This window comes from Temnothorax nylanderi, unplaced genomic scaffold (genome assembly GCF_030848795.1).
Source record: "Temnothorax nylanderi isolate EJ_2023f unplaced genomic scaffold, tnyl_v1.0 TNYL_tig0057_pilon, whole genome shotgun sequence".
Classification (NCBI taxonomy): Eukaryota; Metazoa; Arthropoda; class Insecta; order Hymenoptera; family Formicidae; genus Temnothorax; species Temnothorax nylanderi.
The window spans coordinates 638,669-661,832 of NW_027249119.1; the positions used below are offsets into that span (position 1 = coordinate 638,669).

The following is a 23,164-nucleotide window of genomic DNA, read 5'->3' on the forward strand; positions in this document are numbered from 1 at the left end:
ACCAATACCTGGACACGTATCTGTGTCTGGATACCTTTAAAAAAATATAAATTTATAAAAATAAACGTTTGGATATTATAACTGAAGTTTCAAATTACAAGAAAAAATACTTTTATCTTTTATTTTAATTCGCGTTATACTTATAAATAATAAAGGTGTCCGGATATAGGTACATGTCCGGGTATTGGTACCTTTACCTTAATAGGAGATAGGGTATGCATGCAGTTTCTCTGTATACCTTCGTAAAGCATTGAAAAACTTCAAAGTTTAGAATCATAAGGTTTTTTGAAGTATTTGTATGACAAAATGTTACGTACAAATACGGCAACAGATCAAATAAATCTGTGAACGAGAAAACTCATATCTTACGCGATAACTTGTAAATGGAGCTTTCTGTTTGGCTTCCACTTATATTCTTCGCTCAATCATTTATATCATTTTTCTTCGCATTTATATATCATTCCTATAGTCAAAGAATGAAAGAGAATGCCAGTCAGATCGAAGGGTGACCGTAGGACATAGATAGGACACGTTAACCGAGCACTCCACTCGAATCCATTCAAATAGCAGGAGCCAATGGCCTGACACATTTCCATTCCCCAGTAGTAACCAATGGAAATCCCGTAGGATTGAATTCGATGAAACAGAAGCCGCGAGAATTTCATCGGATATCCGGTATCCCGACCATTGTGAACGTTATCGTTTGCCTTGGAAAGAATAAAGCCAGAAGTATAAGCCCTAAAACTTTTCGCGCTTTCTCCGAACGCAAGAAATCATTCGTAGGCTCGCATCAATCTTAAAATCTTGCGGTAAAATTAAATTTAGCAAGTTGATTATATTAAATCGTAACGTACCATGATATAACGGTACATCTCAGCATGCGAAGCACTGAATAACGTACTAAGCTGTGTTATTGCTTCTTAATAGTGTAAGCTGTTGATCCTCATCTGCATATATTAACGTACAAATTCGTGGCAATTCTGATAGAAGACCGACATGAAAGCTGCATGTGGTAGACAAGCATTATTGTTTCTGATACGGATAAATTATAATTTATACTGTATTTGTTTCACCATAAGAGCAAGACATCACCGTAAGATCGCTGATGGATACATGCACATCTTTAAATTGAAGATTTAATCATCTAGTAATAATATCACTCAATAATATAATATTTAAATAATAATCAAACAAATATTATTATATGTTATTATTTAATTTTTCCTTATCCAGTTTCAATAATTAATTTTTTATACAAAAATCTTAAATTTACTTTAAAAAATAATAGAAAATATAATTCTTAAAATATATCGTAAGAAAACTCATTATATTTGTGTGCTTTTATGATATCTCTACAAAGTCTACTAAAATAATTTGTCCTCGACATTCTGCCAAATTCGCAATGAATTTATTGCTATATATTAACTACCATCGAATTAAGCGACGTCAGATAACTCTGCTAATTTCCCTTTAACGACACTTTCCTTCATCTCCCATCGGGCATGTTAAACTTCATATACCGGCAATTAAGTTTTAATCTTCGCGGAATGACTTCGATATAACCTGTCAGAAAGCTCGTGAACAATATGAAATGCGAGTTTAACTCGACAAATACAATTCACGAAATAAAGCACGTACGTGAATGAGTCTTGCGTAATTACAAAACATGAAATACAAGTACATTAATTTAATGTACTAGAAACATTTTAAATACAGAGAACTACATATTTCTCAAAGCATAATGGAGCTTTAGTAATACGCACGCAGATAACTTGCTCGAGCACGTTAGAATTCGTCAATGAGTAAAAAGCATAACGCAAAAGTTACGTAGTAAAAAAGATAACATTCTAAAAAAATACAAAAAATGCAAGATGAGATAAAAATAATAAGTAGAATAACAATTAATATCGAAAAAGAAGAGAGAAGAAATGGCATATAAATTAATAATATATCGACATGTTAATGCATTATAAATATTATAATATTATATCAAATTTGTTAACACTAGCACCACAGACGCGCGCTTCGCGCGCGCTATTTAGCTTTAACATTATGCTATTACTATTACACTATTAATTTCTTGATACACACAACTGTCAAAATATACGATGACAGCTGCAAATGAAGTAAGCGCAGCGAGAAAACCAATCAGCATCGCGGAAAAGCGGCAACAATAAATTCGACTATCGACTTAACATGCCTTTTTTTAGAAAGGATATTCTACATTTTAATTCTTTAATAACATTACTACTATCATAATCCTATTATATGTTATATACTATTTTATGTTACAAACGGCGGAAATAAGATATCAATCTATTTTTTATAACACATATCAGCACATTTATTTTTCATTTTTGCTTTATAATCTTCTTTGGTATTATAATCTTTTTCCTTGTTGTCTTCATTATATCATGATGGTATAGGTATGCCATTTTTGCTTTTGCGTACAAATTAGTCTGAAATTACAAAATATCCTAAAAAATTAGTGGCTATTAAAGCTTGCAGCTTAGAAGAATAATGGCCTGTGAAATACCTCGCATAAATATACGCTTTACGTATACATAGATATAAGAGGAGCGTATTTCTCGAAGGAGTGAGCCCCGTTCACCACGATCAAACCACGAGTAAACGGCTCGTCTAAGAAAATTGGACACGAACAAAACTTTTGACGTCTCATTTAACGCAATCTGTCGAAACGTTCTCGCGGAGAAGCAATTTACCGGGAGTAAATAGAAAATTCGACGTAAAACTTTGCGTCCCCTAACGTTCCAATAATGTCCGTAAATGTCTCCAAATCGCTATCACAACGACTAAAAATTCCGACAAAATTATGTTCATTACTCGTATTGCGAGTGAATTATGCGGCTGTCGGCGGCAACAAGTCCGCAATAAAATTTACGTAAAACATAACATAGACATTGTATCACGCCATAAATAAACTTTACAAGACTCTCAATAATGGAAAAGTATACAGTCTCTCTTTTCACGCACGCAAATTTTCACTGAACAATCAAACGTGCATGATGTTTATTTATATGCTGATCGATTAAAAATATTGTAAAAATGGTAAAACATCATAAAAAATAACCATTTAATTTACGAGAAATGCATCTCAGTTTTCGACTTGAGGATATATGGCTAGTTAGAGTCGTCGGCGGTAGTTGGTAGGATAACTTCTCCAACTATGAAATATTCCCTCATAAGCGACGCGATGCATCTTACTCGGTAATGTCGTTCATTATCCAGAGTGCAACCACAGCGACCACAGTAAGATGCGGAATTTACTCGATCAATTCATACGTTATTTGATGCAGCGTCCACAAAGGTACAGAAAATACGTCAACGTTACTCAAATTTCTCATAATTTCTTTTCACCGAATTAAATATGTATCTCTTTTTCAACGCGATACAATCGTGATATAATCTTCAATCATATTTTCCCATTGTTTTCAGCGTAATTATCGGAGACCCTAAAAAGCAAGATCTGTATGCTTCGGGAAACTGAAAAATCGCGACTGCAAAAAACACGAGTAAACGCAAAAAAGTCGGGTAGCGTTATATAATGTGAACAAGAAAGGGCAAGATATCGGATGGCGCCGTGGCAGAAACCGTTACTTTTCTGAAGAAAATAAAAGTACGCTAACGGAAACAGAAGATGGAAAAACCGGGAAAAGAGAAATGATTGCACAACAGAGGATATCTCACCGAGCTGACTTACGAGCGACCAACGAAAAATTTCACTGCACCTTCATTTCCTCCGCATGTTTATCCGTGACGTTACCTCGTCGTCGACGGTTTTAGTATAAAATATTTCCGCGAAGATCCGCAAATTGTTCTCTCGCTCAAAGCGCAAGCGTCTCCGTGTGGTGATAAAGAAAATTCAAGCGTGTGCCTCAAACGATACCATTACGGCGTCGCGCGTCGTCGTGAACAAAGCAAAGGAAATATAAAATTATTGAACGACACGAACCCTTCGAATATTTCTTGAAAGAATGTACCGATGGCAAAGGCGACGTATCTTCTTCCCTCAGCTGTTATTCGACCGATAACGATATCTTTTGCGCGTCGTTTCTTTACTGAGGGTAACAATCCGGATATAGTTGCCAACCGAAATTGACACAATATACAGACTAGCAGTTATGCGGATGCGATTTTAAACAAAAGAAATCTGTACACAGTACAACAATTTTATACGTGAATTTAAAGCTACATAAACCATAAATAATAATAACTAGTAAATAATCTAAATTATTCAATATTACACATTAAAATAAACAAACATTTAACGTTTAAGCGATAAATGATAAAGCGAGAGAAAATAAAGATAACTTATTATAATATAACTAACCGCCGCCAGTTTTTATAATTAAAATGTAAATATGGTCGGTATCTCAAAGTATATATACAAAAGATTAAAGTGCCATGCGACACACATTTACTTTTTCTTACAGAGAGACGCTGACGTGAGAGATATAAGTATCTAAAAAGAAGTATTTCAAGCGAACAAAAACTCCGCATCGAGTGCAGTCGAAATGTGGTCAATTTCAAGTATTGAAAGTATGTTCCCCACGAATGTTACCTGCGTAGAGCTTCTCGCTAGTCTCAAAGAGCTACCTGCTTTGCTCCTTTTTACTCACTTACGTTAAAGCGAAGCTGCAGGGTGCCGGTGTACATAGATGACGTGGCTGACGTACCAGGCTGAGACTCCTTTCGATCCATCGCACAGGTTCTCTCACACTTTGCGTCGCGCAACGAAGCTTTTGATAGCTTCCTTTTTTTTTCGTCTTTTGCCGGACACGGTCACTTTATGCTCGTGTGTCTAGCCGGATCGAACAAAGCACCATCAGTGAGATAGTTCTGTCGATCCCTAGCTCTCTCGAGAAACTCGCTCGCGTATTTTAGCTCCGTCGTCGCCCATTAAACCGGAGCAGCTCTCGCGCAAAAAGCTCGCACGTAGTCCAGATTAATGAAACGCCTATTATTTACGCAACATAAAATTTTTTGGCTGCTCTGGGGCTCTGTCGACCAAGCGATCGAACGTTTTATTTCCCTGTAGTTTTGCTGAACGGTGGTACGTTGAGCTAAACGGCAACAATAACGATTAAATACAAACGTTTTTTAAATTGTAAAATTCCCATCGTGACCCGTCGACGTTAAAAATATCGCTTTTATCTGCCAGATTTCATAACAATCAAATGCGTTTTTAAGGACAATCTAAATAATAATCTGGTATAGATATTTTTGTTGCAGTAACTGGACGCATTGTTTTATTTACATTATACAAACCCATATCAGTATTTTCGTGGCTAGGAATATATTTCAGGTATTTTCTAATTTCCGTACCGTAAAATAAACTTTCCGCGTAATCCATCAATATCGTTGCTGTAATCATCTACGTATCACGCAGCGCAAAAAGTAAAACAAAAAACTACACGTCCGTCATCTTGCGTGCAGCTCCTATGAGGTTTATCGATCGATACGAAGCATCAGTTTTTATAATAACGTTAAAAGCACTGATGCTTACACAATTAAATCCTTTAAAAGAAGCCTCTTCCTTTATAGGATGTCGTGTGCATAAAATATGTAGATCTAATTTTAGTTCATAGTATACCCATCTCTCTCGTACTTAATAATGCTGTTACTTAATAACAACAATAACGTATTTTTCGGCACTTTTTTACATAATGAACAAAACTGGGGATGGAGCTTTAAAATAATAACGATATCTTCCTAAGCGGAAAATATATTCCTTCTAGCTAAACAAGGAGATATCAGGAGGGACAAAATGCCAAACCGTCACCTGTCAGACTGTCGGCTCGCATCGGCCTGCATGGCCCAAATCATTGATGTGACACATAATGCGAATACAGCGGCCACCCACAATGTCAAAACTTCGAAATGTTTGAGACAGCGTTAAAGCGCATAAAAGATTCAATTTCATTGCAATGAAAACGTTTTTGTTGTAATGTAAATAAACCCTGAGTGAGTTTTGTGAGATATCCTGCGAAATTAGGCATTACCGAGAGAAAAAAGTATTAAAAATTGATTTAACCAATGTTATTGGACAGTAAAAGCTATTTGTATCAGCATGTATCAGAGCATAAACATTTGATTCGTTTACACGCGACACATGGTAAATATGCAATTTTCATCGGTATAATATAGTTCTTTCGAGATCGTTCTTTCAAAACCAGTTGCTGAAACTTTTTCGGTATATTTGACATCATGATATACCTACATATTTATCCTGACATCTGATTGATAGAAGAATTTCGAATCGCAAGAAATACAATTATAGAATTTACATCAAATATCAAGTACATAATATTATAATAACATTATAAATTACATCCATTGCTATAGCGAATATTTTAATGCAAAAACACTATATTTAAATAGGATTTTATTTTTTTAGATTATAATACTAATAGTATTTTTCACGATGGTCAACAGTCCTCTTTTAAAACATTTAAGACTTTCCTGACGTTTCACAGAAAAAAAGAATATTCGTGATTTGAAAATATCTTTAGTTTCAACGTGGCTACCTTGAAATGAGATTGCATTGCGTTAAATGAAGAAAACTTGCTTGAATGAAGTCATTTATATAGTTCAAGAAAAGAAAGTTAAAATAAAAAGTAATTCTTAAAACAGAAATAGAAGCTTTACTTCACCAGTGAATAAGTAACGAAAATTGTTTGGCTTCTTCGACACCACTGGCAATTTTATTGAAATAAGTACTCACGCGACGTTTCGACCACAAATTTTATTATTATTAATTGGTATAAACCGAAGATCTTACATAAAGAAAAACACACCAAAAAGAGAGAAATCGCTGAAATGTTTTTCATTAAAAAACACAATGACTCGATTAACCTACAGAAAGACATGGAGAACGTGACCACGATATAAGGGCTATGTAGTCAGTCTTTATCTGTCATATGTCGTATGTTCACTAGTTTCGTTTATTATATGTCCGTTGTCATGTGGTGCAGACATGCTTCCTAACACAAACTTCAATCATTTTACAACGCTTGACTATGTTAATATTTTATCTACCTTATTAAACCTACTGTTACGTAACGCACAAAACATGTGTTGAAAGAGAAAAAATGTTATCAATCACACGATCTCTCATTACTTTTTCTTATAGTAATTATTTTTATACACTTAAAAAGAACCAAAATTCAAGATCAAAACGCCGTGTGAGTATTTCAATAAAATTGTCAGTTGTGTCGAAGAAGCCAAACCATTTTTGTTTGAAATTCTTAAGAAGATTACAGATTATTGCGTATATACAAGTGTATAAGTCTTAATTTGACAATTCTCTTTTTTCTGTGTTGGTATGTAAAAAACAGATTTTAACGCGTTAAATAATAATAAAATATTGTCATTAAAAAAACAATAAATGGCGCAATTTTTTGTACTCTTCTTAAATTTTCTATACAGAAACAAATATAGCATTTAAAAAGTAATTTATAATTTAATCATTTACTATATATAAATCCATTTACCGAATCAAACATTGTTAAAAGTTTTAAAACAGTTTTCCTGAAACATTTCTCGCACGTTATTTCAGTAAAACACTTTAGTTTAGCTCAACCGCACGGTTCGGGTGGACAAGTTCAAACCAGTACAGTTCCTCGTTTTACAATTCGATATTCCAGTGATGCCGGATTTTCGCCGCGACAAGGAGAGAGGAAGGAGCCGGAGCCGTGAGACAGAGACAGAGAGGAAGCTGGATATGCTGTATCGATTTTCGTTTCGTTCAGTATTTCACCGGCTGCATCCCTAATTTTCATTGGGACCCTTTCGTCAAAATTGCATTATCGATTCCACGCGCGATAACAGGTCTTTAATATCGACAACAAGCGCATTCAATTAAACACAATAGGGCCCTGTGAGCGAAACAGCAAAGGGTTAGATTTTAAAACGTTGCATAAATGATTATTCATGAGATTTACATCCCAAACCGCAAGTTGCGTGTGAGAGCAAACGTGATAAAATTCATAAATAAATCCAATACTACAAGTGTATTTAAAACGATAAAAATAAATACAATTTTCAAAGACTTCAAGCCAATTTCTGGCATTTAAACGTTCAAAAATATGTGTTTATAATCCGTCAAAAAAAATTCACTCGTCTAATTTTACTAGCAGTTGTGAATCAATAGTCGGTCACAGAAAATTATCGTTCAATTCACCAGACAAATTTGGCAGAAGCGACCATAATGCATAATTCCAGTGAAGAGCATCAACGATATCTCGCGAGAATCTACAAATACGGAATTTGAGATTTTCGAATAATCAGCTTTCCATTCGTTAACAAGGCAAATATTTATCATCCTCTGTACACCGGCTAAATAGCCATGTGCGCAAACACATCGTACGTCGAGAGCTGGCGTTGACACTGAAAATCGTTTTCCGCGCCCGAATATAAAAAGTGCAACCGGCAGCTTACAGCGAAAAATGCGTGTACATTGCAATCAGTCGATGATCATGTCGGCAATGATTAATAAACAATCACGACGTCACTGCTTGATTTCCGAACGCGTGTACCTCAATGAAAGCGCGTAGTCGAACTGAATTCAGCATCTGACGCTGCTTCATGGGTACCCTTGGTAGCTAGGGAACGGTATATATCTATCCTCTATCCTATGGGATACGGAGCCCATAGGGTGCAAAATTCGTGTGGTGGAGGGTGCCGCTGAGCGAATGCTGCGAGCCGTCCGAAATTTAAAGCAAACGCGGATTGACCTGTCCCGATTATATAGAACCCATACCAATTCTCTTGTTGTTATTCAATATGTAATGTGTAATAAAAAAAATTGTCGTTTTGTGTAAAAAATATTAAAGTTAAAATATTTTCCATCGATTATAATAATAAAAAGAAATGCTAAGAAGATAGATAAGCAAATGTTCTGTTCTAAATTCGCGTACAACAATTCAAATAATTTCGTTGAAAAATACCGATCTTGTATATCTAAAAATGAAATTAATATATATATATATATATATATATACAAGCTAAATATATCAGTTTGGCATATTAATTGTCTAATTTTTATTCAATTTTTACATCTTACATAAAATGCAAATTATGACAATCGCAACGTTTTTAAATAAAATTGTAATACTTAGATATAGAAATCGCGTAATTTTGGGATTAAACCTTTAATACAGAACGTGTGTTCCAACCCGTCGCTGCCATTACACCTAATCCGATGGAACAGGGATCGACAAGGAAGATGCGTATTGCGCACACGCAAAATACCCCACCGTTTTAACTTTTAACAGCAGAGGCGCAAAAAGACCTCTTGACTATCTTGGAGATTAAAAACACATTACTAGGTAATATTTAAGCTCTAATATTATATATAACAAATTTAGTTGTACATCGTCGTACATTGTCGTGATAATTACTCTGTTACTATTAGCACACACATATTTTGGGCTGTTAAAGTTTAGCGGTATTACTTTCCTCTCCCCCTCTCTTCCCTCTCTTTCTCTCTCTCTCACTTTCTCTTTGTGTCGAAATATTGAAAATATTGTACAAATTTAAACATAGCACGAAATAAAAATTTATTTGATTTTGTTTCATTTAATTAATCAAATCTCTAATTAGATTTTAGCGTTGCATTACGCTTTTAAGGATCCTAAAGATCATTTTTTACATATTCTTGTAAATATCCTCGCAGCACTTGCAAGAAATTAAATTTAAATTTAGCTAAAATAAAATTGGAAAGATATTCATCCACAAAATGTCGTGTGAATTCGAACGATGGTCAAGCGCTCTCATGCAAGTCGCAGGTTTGCCCAAAAGTATAATATTGAAAATTTCACGAGAAAAGCTCGGCAACTTGCACAGATATGTTTATCAACTAGGTACTACATATTTCCTCACGCTACACCGTGTCGTCGTCGAATTTCATGATTGCATTTTTCATCGCCTGCGGATATACCAATGAAAGATGCAAAAGGTGATAAAAGAAAATAAAATGAAAAAAATAATATTGCGCACGCAAAAAGAGCAGAAAAACTTCAATCAATACTTGATAAAATTTCAAATACGCTAATAATATTATTAATAAAATAGTACCACCATGATAAGTGTTGGCATGCCCCAAATTTCTAATTATTTTTATACAGCAAACAACATAAATATACATACGTCTACATTACAATACTTTTATATATTACATACTCATCAATTACTCATCAGTCATTAGATTATTATTTTAATTAATTATTTTCATGACTTCGTCGCGAAATAATTCTACACGTAGGTATATATGCATTCTATTTTATATAATTAAACATTAATATCAATAGGTGCAAATATGTAATGTATAGGTTTCAAATAAAATTTTCTCTTAAGATTATTTTAAATAAAATAATCTTCTCTTCATATTGAACAGCTGACATTCGTATTACAGCAAGTAAAAACAAAATAGCAAGTATTAAACCATGGAAATTATTGTTTTACATATTGCTTTTTTGGCAAAGATATATGACGAGGTGGTCCGAAATACGTGTGTAACACGGAAGTAACCCCGACGTATATGAAGACGTACGGTGTACGTCACAAACGCATTTGCCATTAACTGAAGTACACGACGACTGACTGCACGAATGGCATAAAAGCAACAGCAAACCTTTCTTCCTCTCTAAGCTATAAAGGACCGAATCGCATCGTGATGAGACTGTGAAAAACGTGAAAATCGTTTGAAAAAAGGGAAGCTTAAAATAGCCAGAAAGACGAAAAAAACCTCATGATTGTTATTCTAGAATTAGAAAAGTATATATTACATGTATATATAAAATGCACGTATATATAGTGTGTATAAAATATTTAAGTACTTTACACGAAGATATCACGCAATAACAAGCATCGCGCGAGCAATTTGAGATAAAAAATTAAAGCAAATACTTTTGATAAAATTTTGTCATAAACATAATTAAAATAACAGTTTAATGAATATAATTAGTAAATATATACTATATTATTTAAAATAATTATAAAATTATTGGCCATAATTGTTAAATAATTATAATTATTTATTTTATAGCTAGAGAGTGTTGTTGTTGTAGACATGTGTCACAAGTGTAACACTATTTTTATCTAATATAAACATAAAATTTAATTTAAATGCAACACAAATGAAATAAAATTTTGCTCATGAGAGTTCATTAAATCACATTAAAAAATTAACGTAATATATATATTAAAAAAAAGAAAAACTTTGTTAAATGTAGTTGCAGCAGACAATACAATACGCTTAGGAAACTTATTAAAATTATTTATACCTACACGATTATAAGTAGGTATGTATAAACGGGATATTTCTGTTAAGCGATTTTTCTTTTAAGCGTTTCTTTACCGCTTTAACAAGCTGTTTTACGTAACTGCTATATATAGTCACATCGTACACTATAAACTTTCCATGCTGCTCAAAACATCTTCTATAAAAAGTCTGGAATTCCACTAATTGAAAAAATTTTCACAGCGGAAAATGCAGTAATTAAATATCCCGGAGTATGTCACGAGCACTTTAAATCAGAAACTTTATAATTTCAAGAATATTTTATGCATGAGTAATACTATCAATTTCTAATAAAAAATATTAAAAAGTGATATTATCTGTTTTTGATAATATAAGTATTTCCTTGATTAAAAATTACAATGCTAAATTGAATTTTTTGTTTACATTTACAAATATTTTTGTATAAATATTGTAATAACAAAATTATTTGTATTTTCTCTAAAAAATAAAAAAATTTACTGTATTTTATTATATTTTTAGAAAGATCATATCTCTTAAAATAAAGTTCAATGCAACAAATTTATTACATCATAGTTCAATTTTGCTTAAAGTATAAACTTACTTATAAAAGTTATCGGTCTGATGATATAAATTACGGAAATAATTATAGTATCTAGTGGCGCGGAAACAAACTTCGTCAAAACTTGGTATAATTAAATATTGTACTTTTTGCTATCTTGAAGTCTAATTAAAGTATAAAATTTCTCAAAATCAAATAAGGGATAAATAAACCGTAAAATTCTTCTTTAAGTGTATAAATAAAGTATAAAACATTCTTTAATTATCTACATTAAACTTATGAATTGAAATATATTGCATCATTGAAAGATCTGAGAATTACTATGTTGCTATCTAAGAATTCATGAATTAAATTAATGTACTCTAACTTTGGAATCATAAAGATATAAAAGCAATTTTCTCTTTTTTTCTACTTTTCTATTCTTAACAAATGGACTATGAATTCCTTATAAAAGAATTAGTCCTTCAATGACAGTAGCGTTCTTTATAATCTCATAAATATTGGTCGCAAACTTGTTATTACCTACATTTCAGAAGTTATACTACGCTACATAACGCATCAAATAGCTAAAACTTTTGTAAAATTGGCAGAAAAGGAAACAGTTTCAGCAGTATTTTGTCGACTTTACCGTCTCGATTGAATCCAATAATGTTACTGACGATGCCAGACCGTGAAACTACGTGAAGATGGATCGTGATTTCGCCCGAAGGTACATAGTACACCGACAGGAGCGATGAGAAAACGATGAATTTCAATTTTCGCGTAGAAAATCTGCGACACTCCGCACGTCGCCACGCCGGCGACACGTATATCTGTATATACAAGCTGTAAGCTCGCACACGCGTTATGGAATGAGGACGGCTATTCACCGGATACCGGCATAACCGGGAAATTGCGAGATCGTGGAAGGTTCTTCATAACTACAGGCGCGCGCGACTCCCTGGCATTATTACTCGGTATAAGTCCTCCACGGCACGGTATAAGGAGTACAACCCTGAAATCCTTTGGGTCCGGACCGGAAGAGCCGCGATGAGATGGTGCGTCGGAGTTATAAACGCCAGCAACAAAGCCGGACGGTGGAAACGGAGGAAATAATGGCGAGGACGTTTATTGCACCCGGTGTGAAGGACGTCGTCCGAAAGATGAAGACGTTCGTGTAGCTTAAACGATAACGCGTATATATATATACGATACGATGGCAACATATATGCCGCAGAACAATAAGCAAGAGAGCAGTTCGCAAATAGTATAGATATTATTTGTGTACGGTAGTGTGATTACGAGATTTCTCACTGTAAATCCAAGTGTGTTATTTCTAGACTATAAACGTCTAAAAATGACACATTTGCCTGAAGCTCGTTTTACATGTTTTGTTGCGTGTTAAATTAACACGTTGAATCGTATTAAATTAAAAGTTAGTACGTCCAACCGTGTTAAATGACGTGATTTAAAACGGCAAGAAATGTATGAGAAGAGTTTCAGTTAAAATAACACGTAAATTTGCAATATTCTTTAAATTACTCATAAGATTGCTTTCAAAAAGACATAAGTGACAAGATAATGTGTTAATAATAGTTTGTAGGTAATCGTATTATAGCCTATTAATCGAGTTATTTAAATAATCAAAACTCAATAAGCTCAATCATGGAGCTACAAGTAACAATAATAGTATGTCGATACGCGATTTAGATGCAATATATAGGTATATTAAAATTATTCATAAACTTTCCTCTGTAGATATTACATCCAAAATTTCTGTGAGAGGAGGGGTACATTCTTTTAATCGGTGCTCAGTCAATAAAAGACAAAACAGATATTTAACTCATATTTTGCTGTTATTTGTTTCGTAAATTTGTGTGGAAATAATTGTTTCGAAAACTTAAACTGAAAAATGTCAAGCAATTCTGAATGTAAGTTATTATTACCGGAAGTTTCTTACTGAACAAAAGTAATTAATATTTATAATAAATCAATCAATATATCGTGTCACATTTCTTATCCCACATCCTTATTAATTACTCTATTTACCACTCTAATTACTTATTTATAAAAAAATCTATTGCTTAAAGTGGAAATACCTCACAAGTGATTAAAAGCACGTTTCACGCTAACATGCATCTAATGCATCCGGGATTTCTAATTGGGGCTTTGTCGGATGAATTCTGTTACGTAGCAGGTGATGACAATGACTTGTGTAACGGTATAACAGAGGAGCAAGCTTAAGTAAGCTCATGGAGAGTAAGAGAAAGAGGGACGAGGCGAGGGAAAGGAGAAAGTGAGAGAGGAGGCGGGAGAGGAAAGGGAGAGGTAGGGAGAGAAGGAGAGAGAAAGAGAGAGAGAGAGAGAGAGAGAGAGAGAGAGAGAGAGAGAGAGAGAGAGAGAGGAGAGATAGAGAGAGAGAGAGAGAGAGAGAGAGAGAGAGAGAGAGAGAGAGAGAGAGAGAGAGAGAGAGAGAGAGAGAGAGAGAGAGAGAGAGAGAGAGAGAGAGAGAGAGAGAGAGAGAGAGAGAGAGAGAGAGAGAGAGAGATAAAATCCAATGTGACAATTACGTCGAGTATAATTGTAATGAGATTTGGAGTGTGAGACGTTAAATATCCCAGTTGTGTGTGAAACAGTGAAGTCTTCTCGAACGTATAATTAGTCCCTGAATTTACTTACAATTAGTACAGAACGATTTTCGTAAAGAGAACAATATGATCCTAAACGGCTCTAACAACGTATATAGAAAATCCAATATATTTTCGGTAAGATCTCTGTCTTCGCTCTCTATGCCTTCTGCGCGCAAAAATATCTCCTCCCTCGGCTTCCTCACAATCGGAAATCAATAGCAACGCCAGTGCAGCGTAACAAACTTATTGTTTTCAGTCACCTTTCAAAACGCATCCCCAAAAATTCCGAATCCCCGTTCTGAGGTGTAAACAGAAAGAAGACTGTATGATTTGTCATTTGTCAGAATACAATAACGTTGATCAATCAAGTGCGCCATTTGTCCTATTCACAACCGCCTGGCGCGCGCCGCGAGGAAAAAAAATGACTTCGCTTCCGTTCGAATGGAGAAGAATTCCTGTTCCGAAAGGAAACCTTATCACGCCGATTTTTTCTGAAGCTTTCACATTAACGAACAAACCTTCCACGTGCGGGAGGTTATATTTTTCCGATAAGAAATGCATATTGAAGCTAATGATTTATGTAATTTCCCTATCGTTTACTCGCGCACCTTTAAAGCTACATAGATGTTATAGCAAAAACTTAAAATTATAAAAAAATAGACAAGGAACATGATTGCGCCTTGAGAAAAATAAAATAAAATAAACGCGAATTAAAAGTGGCAGAGTATTAAAATTAGAACGAGAATTTGAAAAAATGGATAATAGGACAGTTGCATCCGCGCGCGAAAGAATGCGACTCGAAAAATACCAGTTCCTTGAAGCAGACGTTGTAAGTTTCCAGGATATAATGTAGAATAGCACAAGGGGAATAAAGGGGCATGCAATAATGTACTCTCGTGCCTCGCTCCAAGAAAATTTACAGTAAACGTTCGTGTTATTTCCGTGGTAGAGTTTTTCACGGAAGAACACTATCGCGCGAGAGGAAGATAGGGAAAGAAGACCAGATTCGGGGAGTATAAAGAACATAGAAACATAGTGCGCAAGTTTTTGCTGCAAAAATCTACAGACACATATTATATAGTACCGTTTTTACGATTTACTTGAACGGACCGAAAATAGATTTAGATTTAGATTTAGACTTTCCTATAATTATCAAAGCAAGTAGCTATATAGATTTAATACATGATATTATAAATGCACTTTCTATGCGTGTTAAAGTGTAACACGAAATGTCAATCTATGATAAAATCCGATTATGTTACGTCTAATTATTCTTATTATAAAATATCGATTTACTCGATATTTATTTAATATGTGCATTTATGCAAAGTTGCACAAGGACATCGCAAAATACTGCACTAAAAATTAACGTACAATAAAACTATAAAATAACGTACAATGGATGAGTCTCGGCGTATAGAAATTTTAAAAAGTATGATATCACAATAAGATGAATAAGATAAATTTTTCTGTGATTTATATATTCTACGTTGCCCACAAAGCAGCAATTTCGTGTCGCTCGCGACGATTCTGGATATCGATCCATTAAGGCCAATGCAATTAACAACCATGGCGGAATAACGCGCAGCACGACGTCGACGCACAAAGGAAGGCGTGGCAATGTTCGTCGGGCCCTTAATGCCAATGCCAATGTCAGGGTTTTCCCGGTCAATCACCTAAACATCCCTACCTTCGTATCACGGAAGTTCTACGCACCCGACTTCACAGAGCGACTTCGCTCTTTCTCGCAGTCAAGCAGTCACGCCTTTCCTATCATCGTCCGGCGATAACTTTTCCACTCACGGTATTACGCTGAACTGACTGTATGAAAATGATGAGGGAGTATTTTACCCCCGCAGCACAGGCACTTGAATCAAACCTCGGGGGTTGAAATATCGACTGCACGGCTGTGACAGAACGCGAGGTTACCGACGTTGGAGCTTTTAGCTTTCTCTGCCGCTTTTACCGTTTGCTCATTCATACGAAACGACGACGAAAAACCACAGTAGTATAAACATGAATTTCACAATATCTGTTTGAGAAGATCAGCAACTGATAATTAAACGCAAAATAAAATTTCTTAAACAAAGTGCAAACCACTTAAGAAAGTGAAAACAACAAAGCAGCGTATATCTAAGAAGCTTTTTAATATTTAATTTCGTGGCTGCTACAACAGCGTACGACTTTAACAGCCTTGTTATTAACATAAAGATAAAACGGTAGAAGAAAAAAAAGGAAAGGCGTCAGGCGAGCTTTTAATAATGCTGCGCAAGCACGAGTTAGGCAGCTTGAAAGCATTGTTAATCAGCTTTACAGCTTACCTCGGCGAATTTTGATAAACTTGGCAATGTTTTAACAATCTAGCTCATTAAAATCTTAATATCTAGCAGGGCTTCAATAAAATGCGCATGTAATAATAGAACTATGAATAACGTCACATCCCGTTTTTTTTTCATATAACAATTAAGTTATTATATCATGCTTATTGTCGTTTTTGAATATATACAAATAAATATTCCTGTTATATTTTGTTTAATCCCGGAAGAATCAGTGCGTTTCCCGGGGCCCCTTCTCTCGCAAAGGAAAAACGCGTGTTATATTTTGTTTAAAAAACTCGCACTAAACGTATATCATTATATTAACTGTGTTAAACATTAATGTACAAATTTTAATTAATTATTCATCTGTATATATTCACAAGTTACAAAATTACTTTTACTCTAGAAAATAGGTTTGACATTACTCTAAACAAAAACATACTTATAGAAACTAATGACGTGACCAATCTTTAATTAGGAGAAAATTTGTTGAATATGACAAATTATTTTTATTATGTGATTTACCTTCTGTTTGTCCAGAAGATGCAAGATTTCATCGACATCGCCGACGACCACAGATTGTTGTCGTAACATCTCTTCTTCGACCGTAAGCCAGTCACGTATCTGCAATGTAATCAAGCAAACAATAATTATGATAGTATATTAGCAACCTTGTTCAAAGGTAGCAATACCTAAATTATACATAACCAGTTCTGCAGAGACGTAATTACAATATTAAAGACTACAGTTTTGTTGGATTTTTTTTGCGTAACTATGCCTTTCTTATTGCTTGAATATATTCACTTAATATAAAAAAAATGTTTACCAATATTTTGCCTTTTATTATATTAAAAAGCTTTATTATCATATCTAAATAATATAAAAATTATATTAAAATGATATTACCTTACTAGAATAAAAGATAGAAGTAAAAATAATTTCAAGCAAATATAATTATATTTCACAACAAGAGCGGCATTAAATTAATTAATGTATCTTTGATCATTGATCAATTCATAAATTGATAATCCATCTTGATGAATTAATCACAAATTAGCTATAGCAATAAAACTTATATCCCTTAGGAAACGTGAGTATCGGCATCAGTGGCAAATATCTCCATCCTCCAAAAGTGGCTCAAATCAGATAGCAAAGAGCTAGCATGGGGGCAAAAAGGGGGAGAACGCAGAACCGGAACTAGGATATTTGCTGCCGGAAATTAGTAGGGAGTGTCCGTTCGTAAGTGGCCGACTTCGATTTACCTCAATATTCGCCAAGAGTCAAGAATAGGCAAATACTGAACGTACGAGGCGTGTCCTAAAACTTGCGTCAAATTTCAAGAGCGCATTCCCTGATAAATCTGAAGTTTAAATTCTCGAATAAAATATTTTGCGTTAACGGAACCGAAGTGTCGATGATAGCCGAAGTAATCGCGTGTGAAAGAGCAACATTTAAAGAGACTAATTCTCAATCACGAAAAAGTCCGCAACATAATTACTCTAAATAAATTGCGCCGCTATTGTACAGCATGAGTGAACGTCCAATTGCATCACAAATTTACATTTTCCAGCAGTCATTACGGCGAACAGTTTTTCCTCGTAAATGGGTTCATTGGTGCGATTAATTAAATATCAAGGCAAGTTGCATAATCGCATTTCCATTGCAACTACGAGTTGCAAAGCCAATAATATATTTAAAAGCTCGTCCGCGCGCGCGCGCGCGTAACGCCTCGCTAGACAACGGAAATATCTCCGCTGACAATTTTAGCGTGCTTGTACGTTGTGTATCAAATTTTAGTCGAAATACCTCAAAAGATCATGACAATCAAATAAACGTTTACGGCAAACAACATATTGAAAAAAAAAGTTCGCCCTGAAATTCTCGACCTAACACCGACTGATCGATCGGTCGGCGACGCAACAGCAACCATGCAAGAAACCCAAACTAGCATTCGACGAGAATTTCCCCGGATCGCAAACGTGGAACTTTCGAGGGAGTCGATAAATCGCGGAAGAGATAAACCGTAGTGCTACAGGAAATTAAGGTCTCGCTCGGTCCGGCAACCCCCTGCGAGTCTGCCACCTAGACTAAGCTCCTGGGCTCGTTCCGCCTTTCACCCACCCTTGTCCGACTCGAAGCGGCCTTGATTAAGTGCCCGTTGTCGAAGAATGATCATATCCCTCGTGTTTTCCGCCTCAAAATGGACACCGTAGAGCCACATTGTATACATTTTCATATAACTTACGGTTGAACTGTTTCTCTTAAGAAAGGGTTAATATAATGTTAAAAATCTTCTTAAGATCAATTTTCTACGTTAATTTTTGCCAGAATTTTAACAAAATTTATAATCGTCTGAAATCATATTTATATTATTCTGAAAATAAATGAGTTATTAAGAAACTGAAAAGCTAAAAATAATTAACACATAAAATGGAAAATAATGGATTCTTTCGTTCAATTAACGAGAAACACAATGTAAAATGCATGTCCTTTATTAACTTTTTGATGGATTTGATAGAAAATAATATCTTAATGTAAAGAAGCTTATTCAGAGCTACTTCGACCAAACTCCGATTAACTTAATCGTTGATCAGTCCATTGTAAATGACCAATCGCATTTACTCATTAAGCAGATTGATAAATGCGATTGGTCATTTCCAGTGGACTAATCAACGATTAAATTAATCGGAGCTTGGTCGAAGTGGCCCTCAATCATTTTAATTCTTGACTTCTAGACAATTTAAATACAGTTTCTTCGCTGAAATAAGCTACAAAATTTTACGAGTAAATTCACACAAATAAATTACACAAGTGTAGGTCCGTTACATGATTTCCGCTATCTGTATCCGTCATGATTCATTATGTCGAGTATTAGGTGTACTCGTTACACTCATCGAAAATCACCCCGTGAGACTGGGGTTTCTTGTCTAAGAGTTTAACGATCGATTTTAGCACCCGAGCAATAAAAAAGACGCGATAAGGCGTACACACATCCCTGCAAAAATCAACTGTGTTGAGAATAATGCTTGGCAACGTGTACACGATGGTACCCATATTTTTATCACTACAGATGTCTCGAATTTTAATCGTAAAATGCGTTAAAAACGCTTTTTTCCTTCATAAGTACCCAATTGCTCTTAACTTAATATCCAAAAACATGTCATTTTAGTCTGCAAAATTTATGTTTTCTATATTGTATAAATATAAATAAATAAATAAATAAAATATTCCACAAGAAGCGATTCCCGATGGTATTGTTTTTCGAAATAAAAATAAACGCGAAAAAGATAGCGCTGGTGCACTTTGCACGAAGTTTCTCGATTGTCATCTCACGACTTTTTGATGCATTAAACGGTTCATTGGACAAACCATTTTATCTTCCTTCTATCGCTTCCCTTTCGATCGAGACTTTTATTATTATTGCTCAGTGAAAATAGAAAATAATATATCTTTGATAAAATTGTTATAAAATTTTAATAAAATTGCTAAAAAACATTTAAAAAATTTCTCAAATTATTAGCATATAATGAATTGGCTTCCTTCTAGGAAACTTTATAAGCTAAATAAAATGATGTAAAAGCAATATGCAAGTTTTTAATTTGCAAATTTGTGTTTGTTTTCTTTAGTTCAAAATTTTTTGAGAAGTAAAACATACTAAATGTTTTTACTATATTTCCATCTTTTTTTTAACGTGGGGGAAATTCTCATGGATCCTGGGGGGATACTCTTGTTCCTCAGTAAAGGTCCATGTAGCGGCAATGTGCAAAATTCTAATTTGCGCAGTTTTATTATTTTTTATTAATTTTTTACTAATTCGATTATATTTTTCACTCTTTCCTACGTCTATTTCATGCCACCCAAATAAATTACAGGAGCATTTAACTCACATTGAGAGCTTTCAAAAACACTATAATAAAGTATATTTTCCTTTAATACTTTTCAAGAAATATTCGACGTATTAGAACATTCTGAACACATTGCCATATCAAGAAAATCGGTTATAAAAAACCACCAAAATAAATTGCAGAAACATTTAGCTCACATCGAGAGCTTTCAAAAACACTATAATAAAGTATATTTTCCTTTAATACTTTTCGAGAAATATTAGTGTTGCATGTTTTCGTTGCAAGAAAACGTTGCAGTCGTGCACCCGAAGTTACCCCATCCCCCTCGGGAAAAACGTAGTTCTACGTCAAAATATTGAAAAAAAAAAATGTTGAGCAAACAACTCTCTTTTATATATTCTTGTTATAATATTCTTTTTGTTTTACATATTATTAGGATTTCTATAGTATATAATATATAATATCGAAATTTTAATTATTCATGTAGGCATTATATATGCATAGATAGAAATATCTTTCCAATATAATTAATCCAAAATTAATTTAATTAATTATGACTTAGAAGTACTATTACATTATTAATCACTCGTAATTATGTGGCGGTGGAAAACAATGTCTGCTATTTCACTATTTTATGCAAAATAAGCCTCAAACTAGACTCACATATTTTATCGCAAGACAAAATAATGGTGATCAAGAATCCAATAAGCTGAATACCGCAAAGAGAGTCAGTTCCAAATTATTGGAGTGCCATGGAAACGCGAACACGGGAATTCGGGATAGAGAAGCATACACTAACATTGCGTTCGGAGAAGTTTCGAATATGAAATTTGGTCTGCATACGTCGAAAATTCGCATTATCGTGTACGAGCGTTTTTTTATCCATATTAATTTTTATCCCCATTATTCAGGAAATATAATGTTCATCAGTCGAATAAAAAACCAAATTATAAAGTAAATTAATATCAATTAATTCATTATTATAGAATCAAAAGAGAAAGATAATCAAGAAAATGAAGTATTATTTTCGCATTATGGATATAAAATTAAAAAGATAAATAATGTATTTTATTTAAAATGTAATCTTGAGTTATTATTACACGTTGAATTGATAAAACTATAATATTTCGATTTTTCATTGCCTTATATCTCCTCTACAAACACTCAAGTTCCTAACGAGTTGTACGATTTCCTTACGATAATGAGTAGTACCAAATCCATATACAACGTTCAAAACAGATATCCTTAAATTAACGTCGAATATCCTAAATAAATTACACGTAATACATCATCTATAAGTACAAATGTTTCAATTTACATTATTGACCTGACTGAGGCAATAGTTATTGTCACACGGCGAACTCCACGCCTCAGTCAATATGACAAGCAGCATGCGTAAAACAAAAAGTGTTCCATCGTCATGAGCCGAAATAGAATTTCATATTGGCAACTTGATTCCTGCTCGAGTCTCGTTACCTCGAGGCCTCTCATCGCTTTATGCAAACAGCACAATACTTGTCAGTGCGACAGCATAGCCGGAAATAGAAGCCCGGAGATAGCTATTATGGCATTGGAGACTGGCTGGAGTCTGACTGTTGACTCGGCAAATAGGAAAAGCGTACTAGAGCCTAGAGCCTATGCAATGTTTGCTGAGACGTTGCTAAAAGTTCTCTGGACAATAGGTAGAGATATTACACATTACCGGAATATATTTGTAAGTCTCATATCGCAATTAACCATTATCCGACTAATTGTTAACGCACTCTCTCTCTCGCTTTCTCTCTTTCTCGCAATCATAATATAAATAAATCTATCAAAATCAAACTAAATATAATAAAATCAAATATAGCATAAAAATATTTCATAATCATGTGACATAAGTATAGTTCCGATTTCTCCTAGTAGCAAGCAAGTTACGTGAGATGAAAAATATTTCACCTTTACGGAGAGTCTGTAAAATGTCACGTTTTCAAAAAAAATTGTAATGTCACTCTGACATGCGCAAAAAGGCAAAAAACATTTTGCGAAATATAAATGTAACAGTTCGAGGTCATAAAAGTTCAAAGAGAATAAATTCTCGAAAAATAGTTGGAAAAGACCACGCTCAGCAAAAACAAAAATAAAAACGCCTGAGAATTTTACCTGACAACTTGCACGATTATACGCGTTTATGTTCTGCCATGATAAGTCCTTTAACAAAAAGAACGGTTTTAACAAAGATGGTTAATAAAAGTAATCAGTAAAAATAATAAAAAGTAAAACCAGAATAACGGATAGAAAAAGTAGATATGCTTCGTTAAACAATATTGTACTGTAACGATGAAAGTATATTCAAATTAAAAACCCCGCAGAGTAGAAGGAAGACGTAGTGCGAATCAAAGAGATATTCTTCGGTGAATTCCAGAGTATTAACATTTACGTAATAAAACGCTGATCACGTAGATCAACGTAGCTACCGCAACTACTAAAACCGAATTAAACTTACCGCGTCGGCCAAGTGCGCCCTTAAATTAAATTAAATTTCCATGCTATAAAAGACGATAAATTTC

At 34.2% G+C, this 23,164-nt stretch overlaps 1 protein-coding gene across 11 annotated transcripts in view; it reads right to left on the reverse strand.

Moving 5' to 3' along the window:
• Positions 1 to 23,164, reverse strand: part of LOC139773086 (dystrophin, isoforms A/C/F/G/H) — a 470,778-nt gene that overhangs the window by 335,727 nt on the left and 111,887 nt on the right. For all 11 annotated transcript variants that reach the window (XM_071707318.1, XM_071707327.1, XM_071707317.1 and 8 more), the window contains one exon: positions 17,296 to 17,394. In XM_071707318.1, the coding sequence (XP_071563419.1) occupies positions 17,296 to 17,394 (99 nt within the window). The remainder of the gene's footprint in view (positions 1 to 17,295; positions 17,395 to 23,164) is intronic.